This window comes from Oncorhynchus gorbuscha, linkage group LG11 (assembly GCF_021184085.1).
Source record: "Oncorhynchus gorbuscha isolate QuinsamMale2020 ecotype Even-year linkage group LG11, OgorEven_v1.0, whole genome shotgun sequence".
Lineage (NCBI taxonomy): Eukaryota > Metazoa > Chordata > Actinopteri > Salmoniformes > Salmonidae > Oncorhynchus > Oncorhynchus gorbuscha.
Window position 1 is genome coordinate 76694298 of NC_060183.1, and position 9094 is coordinate 76703391.

At 42.3% G+C, this 9094-nt stretch overlaps 1 protein-coding gene across 1 annotated transcript; it reads right to left on the minus strand.

Annotated features, from left to right (window-relative positions):
• Positions 1 to 615: 615 nt before the first annotated feature.
• On the minus strand, positions 616 to 8728 carry LOC124047974 (alpha-(1,3)-fucosyltransferase 10-like). The gene is made up of 4 exons (XM_046368332.1): positions 8470 to 8728; positions 7494 to 7773; positions 1437 to 2272; positions 616 to 1080 (listed from the first exon to the last, which is right to left on the minus strand). Exons 1-4 carry the CDS (start codon positions 8575 to 8577, stop codon positions 856 to 858), a joined length of 1449 nt encoding a protein of 482 aa, XP_046224288.1. The 5' UTR covers positions 8578 to 8728; the 3' UTR covers positions 616 to 855.
• Positions 8729 to 9094: the final 366 nt, after the last annotated feature.

A 9094-nucleotide genomic window follows, 5' to 3' on the forward strand; every position in this document is an offset into this window, starting at 1 on the left:
GCGACCGGGAGGTCCGTGGGGCGACGCACAATTGGCCTAGCGTCGTCCGGGTTAGGGAGGGCTTGGTCGGTAGGGATGTCCTTGTCTCATCGCACACCAGTGACTCCTGTGGCGGGCCGGGCGCAGTGAACGCTAACCAAGGTTGCCAGGTACACAGTGTTTCCTCCGGTACATTGGTGCGGCTGGTTTCCTGGTTGGATGTGCGCTGTGTTAAGAAGCAGTACGGCTGGTTGGGTTGTGTATCGGAGGACGCATGACTTTCAACCTTCGTCTCTCCCGAGCCTGTACGGGAGTTGTAGCGATGAGACAAGATAGTAGCTACTACAACAATTGGATACCACGAAATTTGGGTGAAAAAAGGGGTAAAAATTCTAAAAAAGATATTTAAAAAGATATTTAAAAAATAATGCAATGCAAAGTTAACGTTAAAAACATAATAAAAACAAGATAAAAGCTGTATGGTAATTCCTGAATGTGACAGAGGTGTAGACTCCTGAAGGAATTTTGTTTAAGGAAGATTAAGGAAGGTTTCGTTAGAAAGACCAGACATTCTCTCACTTTTAGAATCAATCACATTTTTTTAATTTTTTGGTCGTCAAAACTATGGTTGATTTCAATAGCTATTATACAGCAAGCTTTTGAAATATTAAAGATATGAAATATATTGATCAAAGGTTATTGTGTGATTGTCATGTTCAACCATTAGTCATCATATGTGGACAATTGTCATTTTCATAGTGCTTCTGAACTTTGACACACCACCACCAAAGCACTGGGTGTCCATAGAAAAATGATACAGTATCACAACAAGGGTCTTTTCTATGTGAATTATAGTGTTTTAGTATTAGTAGGGTTTTAGTCAGTGAATACTTCCTTCCAGTACTGCTCCACAGTGAAATTCTTGTTCCTCTCAGCCAAGTGACGCAATGCCCTAGCCTCTTTCTTGGACTGCTCGTAACTGGCCGTCCAAATCCCTCGCAAAGATGTCCGCTTTCTAGGGCCTGAAGCAAAGTCAAATACCCTCGGAAGTGGACACTTTAGGTGGTTTCCCTCTGCTTGCCAGGTTTTAGGAACAAGGCCCTGTTTGGGAAGCAGAAATGTTACTATATTGGCACACTAGAAAAACACAATACTGGTGCAGGTCTATTTCATACTAGCTTGAATATTATTATTATTAACACAATATTGTGTTACAGTCTTGTAATGTTTATAATTTAAAGCCGAATGTATTTTTTATTGTGTGTATGGACCATGGGATAACTAGCTGTCATGATGGAGTCAGCTAATGGGGATCCAAATTAAGAATCTGTATAATCAACAATTTACAGTCAAGCTAATCATATCGTCAAAACCATTGACACACCAAGTAAATTGTAGTCAAAAGGAATTGGCAACCTTATCAGATGTCACAAATAAAACAGTTCAGTTCTTGTTACCTTTTTCTGTCTGTCAATGTTCTCCCACACCCTGCTGCATACCATGCACTCAAACACATCTATGTAGTTCTCCTGTGTCAGATCCTGGACACCCCATGGGCGTTCCTTCAGCTCCTTTACCAACTCCAGGTTGGAGACTTCACGCTTCAACTTCCACTCCAGATAAGTGGCATACTCCTTGTCGTCCTCATCTAGTCTCTTCAGATATAGAGCCAGTTTTTCAGGGGGCTCGTCTGGGTCGACTACCACCGCACTACTGTTGCTCGGCAGCCATTGCCGAACATTGGGAGCACCGTAATACACAGGGACCACCCCAAGCTTGAGAGGCCTCCATAGTTTCTCGGTGATGTAGTCATCACAGACGGCGTTCTCAAAGGCCAGAATGAATTTGTACTGGGCCAGGATCTGGTAGAAGGCCTGCTCCTCCATGGCAATCGAGTCCCTCAGATGGGAAGGCAGGTCTTTGTTGTGGAGGCATTGTCCATAGGAATCAACCCTGATGTGCTTCATTAACTCACTCACATAGGCATCCCGGTCCGACGGAGGGTCGCAGTCTGACTGGACGTACACCACCGGGGCTAGTGTTTTCCTCAGCTCGTTCTTCTGGTTGAGGGACACCAGGTAGGTCTGGGAGGTCAGGACCTCCAGGTTCTCCAGGTACTGGGAGGTGAGGGGCAGCTGGGAGTGCTGGCTGAAGGTGGCCGTGTGGTTAAAGAGGGTGATGACGGGCTCGTGGAAGAGCTTGTAGTTGTTTTTGGGCGACTCCTCGTGAAACAAGGCCCACTGGTGGTGCTCTCTTCTCGGCAGAGGAAGACTCTCGATGTTGAAATCGGTGCCTGGTTTGATTCAAGAAGTTTGGAAAGGGGAGACATTAGTATAGAGTTTATATGTCTTGAATGTGAAAGGTCAGCACATCGAATGCAATGCTGACCATTTTGCTTATTACATAAGTAATATGTAGAGTAGATTAACATAAAATATGTTTTATATTCTTCCTTGTCTAAGATGACAGACATATTACTCTGGGATCTGAACAATGATGAAGTAACAGTTGTATGTCTTTCTGCCTTGCAGTGTTTATAATAGGAGATGCCAGGTATTTTGTTGTCATCAGAAATGTTCAAATCAATGTGTCTCGGATATCTTCTTAAATCGGGTGCACTTCTCTACTCTTCTAGGCTGTCGATATATATAGGAAATCCTCAATGAGAAGGTTATTATCAAATCAAATTCTATTCGTCACAGACCTTACCGTGAAATGCTTACTTACAAGCCCTTAACCAATAATACAGTTCACGAAATAGAGTAAGAAAATATTTACTAAATAAACTAAAGTAAAAAATGAAATAAGGCTATATACAGGGGGTAGGGGTAAAGTGACTATGAATGTAGGTGGGGGGGGTCAATGTAAATAGTCTGGGTGGCCATTTGATGAATTGTTCAGCAGTCTAATGGCTTGGGGGTAGAAGCTGTTATGGAGCAGCTGTTAATATACTCTAATAAGACATACAGTGGGGCAAAAAAGTATTTAATCAGCCACCAATTGTGCAAGTTCTCCCACTTAACAAGATGAGAGAGGCCTGTAATTTTCATCATAGGTACACTTCAACTATGACAGACAAAATGAGAAAAAAAATCCAGAAAATCACATTGTAGGATTTTTAATGAATTAATTTTCAAATTATGGTGGAAAATAAGTATTTGGTCACCTACAAACAAGCGGTTAAATATTTTAGTTTTTAAATAAAATTCCCCAGAGACCAAGCCCAAATCTCCGTAATTTGCGTGAAGATGGAAATACAGAGGGTGGAGGTCTGGGTGCCTTGTGAGAATTTGTTGGCGAATGAATTATTAGCCAACGTACAAACATTGGAAAACAAACGGGATGATCTACGATTAAGACTAAAGGGACATTAAAACTGTAATACCTTGTGTTTCACAGAGACTTGGCTGAACGACGATGCGGATAATACAGAGCTGTCTGGCTTCTCCGTGTTTCGGCAGGACAGAGCAGCTACGTCTGATAAGATGTGTCTATTTGTCAACAACAGCTTGTGCGCGATGTCTAACATTAAGGAAGTCTCAAGGTACTAGTCGCCTGAGGTAGAGTACCTCATGATAAGCTGTAGACCACAATATCTATATTATTCATAGCCATCTATTTACCACCACAAACCGATGCTGGCGCCTAGACCACTCATGGTGGCCGGGGACTTTAATGCAGGCAAACAAATCAGTTTTACCTCATTTCTACCAGCATGTCACGTGCAACCAGAGGAAAAAAATGACTCTAGACCACCTTCACTCCACACACAGAGATGTATACAAAGCTCTCAGTCGCCCTCCATTTGGCAAATTTGACCATAATTCGATTCTCCTGATTCCTGCTTACAAGAAGGAAGTACCAGTGAATCACTCAATAAGGAAGTGGTCAGATGAAGCAGCTGATACACTACAGGACTGTTTGGCAAGCACAGACAGGAATATGTTCAGGGATTCATCCAATGACATTGAGGAGTATACCACCTCAGTCAATAAGTGCATTGATGACATTTCCCAACCAAAAGCTATGGATTACAGGCAACGTCCGTACCGAGCTAAAGGCTAGAGCTGCTGCTGTCAAGGAATGGGACACTTATCTGGACGCTTATAAGAAATCCCACTACACCCTCAGACGACCATCAAACAGGCAAAAGGTCAACACAGGACTAAGATTGAACCCTACTACACCGGCTCTGACACTCGTCGGATGTGGCAGGGCTTGCAAACTATTACGGACTACGAAGGGAAACCCAGAAGGCGATCTGCCCAGTGATGCGAGCCTACCAGATGAGCTAAATGCCTTTTATGTGTGATCACGCTCTCCATAGCTGATGTGAGCAAGACCTTTAAACAGGTCAACATTTACAAAGCTGCGGGGCCAGATGGATTACCAGGATGTGCAGACCAACTGGCAAGTACCTTCACTGACATTTTCAACCACTCCCTGTTTCAAACAGACCACCATAGTTCCTGTGCCCAAAAAAGCGAAGGTAACCTGCCTAAATGATTACGTCGGTAGCCATGAAGTGCTTTGAAAGGCTGGTCATGGCTCACATCCATCATGCCAGAAACCCTAGACGCACTCCAATTCGCATACCGCCCCAACAGATACACAGATGACCCAATCTCAATTGCACTCCACACTGCCTTTTCCCACCTGGACAAAAGGATGTGTGAGAATGTGAGAATGCTATTCATTGACTACAGCTCAGCATTCAACACCATTGTGCCCACCAAGATCATCACTAAGCTAAGGACTCTGGGACTAAACATCTCCCTCTGCAACTGGATCCTGGACTTCCTGATGTGCCGCCTCTAGGTGGTAAGGGTAAACAACAACACATCTGCCATGCTGATCCTCAACACTTGGGCACCTCAGGGGTGCCTGCTTAGTCCCCTCCTGTACTCCCTGTTCACCCATGACTGCATGGCCAAGCACGACTCCAGCACCAGTTCGCTGATGACACAAAAGTGGTAGGCCTGATCACTGACAACGATGAGACCGCCTATAGGGAAGAGGTCAGAGACCTGACAGTGTGGTGCCAGGACAACAACCTCTCAATGTGAGCAAGACAAAGGAGCTGATCGTAGACTATTGGAAAAGGAGGGCTGAACATAGACGGGACTGAAGTGAAGTGGGTCGAAAGATCACATCACCAAAAAACTATCATGGTCAAAACACACCTTCACAGTTGTGAAGCGGCCACGACAACACCTTTTCCCCCTCAGGAGACTGAAAAGATTTGGTATGGGTCCCCAGATCCTCAAAAAGTTGCACCATCGAGAGCATCCTGACCGGTTGCATCACCGCCAGGTATGGCAACTGCTGAACAACTAAACTAATCAAATGGCGCAACAGAGGGTAGTGCGTACAGCCCAGTACATGTATTTTTTATTTGACCTTTATTTAACTAGGCAAGTCAGTTAAGAACAAATTCTTATTTTCAATGACGGCCTAGGAACAGTGGGTTAACATTCAGGGGCAGAACGACAGATTTGTACCTTGTCAGCTCGGGGGTTTGAACTTGCAACCTTCCGGTTACTAGTCCAACGCTCTAACCACTACCCTGCCGCCCCACATCACTGGGGCCAAACTTCCTGACATCCAGGACCTATATACTAGGCGGTGTCAGAGGAAGGTCTACATATTTTTCCAAAACTCCATTCACCCAAGTCATAGACTGTTCTCTCTGCTACCGCACAGCAAGCGGTACCAGGCTCCTAAACAGCTTCTATCCCCAAGCCATAAGACTGCTGAACCACTAAACTAATCAAATGGCCACTGGGACTATTTACATTGACCCCCCTTTGTTTTGACACTGCTGCTACTCGCTGTTTATTATCTATGCATAGTCACGTTACAAATTACCTTGACCAAATTGTACCCCTGCATATTGACTCAGTACCGGTACACCTGTATAGAGCCTCGTTACTGTTATGTAAATGTATTGTGTTACTTTTTGATTGATGAGATATTTTTTACTTTAGTTTATTTAGTCAATATTTTATTATTATTGATTATATATTTAATATTTTTAAGTATATTTCTGGAACTGGTTAAGGGCTTATAAGTACGCATTTCACAGTAAGGTCTACACCTGTTGTATTCGAATCATGTGACAAATAACATGTCTTTGTGAGACGCAGAGTAGATTAACAGATTATCGCTGTATGTGTGGTTCCCACCATGAAGCATGGAGGAGGTGGTGTGATGGTGCCTTGCTGGTGACACTGTCTGTGACTTATTTAGAATTCAAGGCACACTTAACCAGCATGGCTACCACAGAATTATGTAGCGAACGCCATCCCATCTGGTTTGCCAATAATTTGTTTTTCAACAGGACAAGGACCCAAACCACACCTCCAGGCTGTGTAAAGGCTATTTGACCAAGAAGGAGAGTGATGGAGTACAGCATCAGATGACCTGGCCTCCACAATCACCCGACCGCAAACCCAATTGAGATGGTTTGGGATGATTTGAACCGCAGAGTGAAGGAAAAGCAGTCAACAAGTCTCTCAAGACTGTTGGAAAAGTATTCGTCATGAAGCTGGTTGGGAGAATGACAAGAATGTGCAAAGCTGTCAAAGGGTAGCTACTTTAAAAGATCTCAAATATAAAATATATTTTGATTTGTTTAACACGTTTTTGGTTACTACATGATTCTATATATGTTATTTCATAGCTTTGATGTCTTCACTATTATTCACCACTGTAGAAAATAGTACAAAAAAGAACAACCCTTGAATGAGTAGGTGTGTTCAAACTTTTGATTGGTCCTGTATATCGGAAATCCTCAATGAGAAGGTTAATATTACTGCAATAATAAGCATATGGATGTACACAATGCAAATGGATACATATAACTCTATAGTTCACTCTAAAATGATGGTTAGAACCAAATGTGATTCTGAACATACATTAAACTGCAATGCAATTCCATCAAGAGTTTTTAATGCTATACACATAAGGCAGGCCTAAAGGATATGCAACTATTATTTATCACCAATTACTGTTTCACAATAAGGTGCTCTAGGGTAAATTATTTACTTGGAAACAGTTGAACCAACAGAGTTACTTACAGCTGCAATACCAGGGCCTTCTCTTCAGCTTGGACCCACACAACAATGGCTCCCTCTAGTGTACATTTGATTGTGTTTACTCAAATCAAAAAACCCGGTTCCATCCTGACTGTCCCGTATGACATCAATTGAAGAATCAGAGGATGCTAATGGTATAACAAACCATCCATATAGATGATTACACCACAGCAAAGATGGCCGAATCAGTTTTCACTTGACTGTAACAATGAACTACATCTTGTCCTCCTTCAAGCCTCTTGTCAACTAGGCTAAGTATCATGAAAACAAACAATGAATCTATATCAAACACCATACCAAGTTAAGATAATGATTTACACTTAACTTCAGGAACTATACAGGCCCATACATTGTACATTTTCTAATTTTCAGATGTTCCTATAGTTTCAACAAATGAATAAAAAATAAAAGTCTCACCATAGAAAAGGAATGCCTGTGTAGATGGGTGAGAGTAGAGGGTCCTGTTGATGGTGAAGAAGCACTTGTTTGTCCCACACTCTCCTAATCGGCCAATCTCTCCTGTTAGTGGGGACCACCATACAATGTAAGGGTACTGGCCCTCTGGACCCCCAGGGGAGGTTCTCTCACTGGCCAACAGTCCGCTGCCATGTAAACGATGTCTCCAGCCTGACTCGTGTAGGTCCCTTGGAGGGAGGATGTGTACTGTCCTTTCAAACTGACCAAGCTCCACCACCACCTATGCAAAGACAGAAAATATATATAGTATCTTTTGGGAAATGTAGACCACCTTTTTGACACCACACTGTTTAGGAAGTATATGGATTTTGAACGATTCCGGTTGTGGTCATTTTCATGAAGATGTGCAATGCATGCAATAACATGAACCTCAGCATAAACACACACATGCAGCCTGACAGTAAAACCCCACAAAAGTATGATGATAATACATACAATAATGCATGTATAGCTAAATTAATGAGTTTAAAATACCAATAGACATCTAATTCCATGCATTCTGGAATATACCAGTTACTGATATGGGATTGAGATGGTTAACCAGGTGGGAAAAGATAAGGAAATACCAGAGGTGAAAGAGATTCTAGTTTTCATCCCAGTATTAGTCAGATAGACCAAACAGACCTAGGAACAGAGATTGGGGATGGAATATATTGCGTTTCTGCCTGCAAACAAAAGATATTAATCAACACAACTCTCTATATGCAAATGTATGCGTGCAAAGCGTTTGTTATTATATATAGTGCCACGTTCTTGAAGACACAATGTAAGCACTCCTACAGCTCTGGAGAAAAATGGATACATTTCACAACGGTGGAAACCATTGGCGTGAAAAGGTCACTACTGTCGTGTACAACTGACAGTGTTTCTGTTCGACCTCAATACTTTTCGTTCATGTCACTGTGACGATAAATACCTGCAGAGTAATCAGAAGGAAAAGTACAGCTGATAGGCAGAGGAAGAAAACAAAAAGTTTCCTCAAAGAAACTATTGAAAGTCTTGCCATCTTTCGACTATTGAGCATCACGGAAGGAGAAACTACTTGCTAAATCTCATATTCAAATGTCCCCCTGTTCAGTGGCGTTTCTAAAAATTATTTAAAATTGTTTAATTGTATTGTTAATAGTGAATAGCTTGTTTTGAAGTAGCGGAGATGCACGCGGCCATTTTCCATATTTGTGTTGACAATGAGGGGATTCGATTATCTGGCCTGGGTTATCAACGGTTTGAAAAATGATAGCATTCGTTTTGGAACCAGGCTGCCTCCTGGGTGTGAGCCAGGTGCCCAGTTCAAAGTCCACTCGAGAAATCGGCTCAAAACAAAAATAATGTAGCCTAGGCTATATTAGGCATGTTGAGTAATGAGTAGGAATCTGTGTTTTCACATTCAAAAATGATTGCTTAAAACAAAATGCTTTATCTGCCTTCCCAATGAAAACTAGTTTGAACATTCTACCATATATTTCACAGAAAATATATATTGTATGTTTCTGGAAGATGTACCATGCTGCCTTGTTGACAACCTACCGAGCAGTGCAGAT

Excerpts from the sequence above, each read along its gene's own strand:
- LOC124047974 (XM_046368332.1), bottom strand. The coding sequence starts at position 8,577 with ATGCTCAATAGTCGAAAGATGGCAAGACTTTCAATAGTTTCTTTGAGG. Across the intron at positions 2,273-7,493 it reads ACAGGCATTCCTTTTCTATG|GCACCGATTTCAACATCGAG; the intron begins GTGAGACTTTTA and ends GAATCAAACCAG. Across the intron at positions 1,081-1,436 it reads ACATTGACAGACAGAAAAAG|GGCCTTGTTCCTAAAACCTG; the intron begins GTAACAAGAACT and ends CTTCCCAAACAG.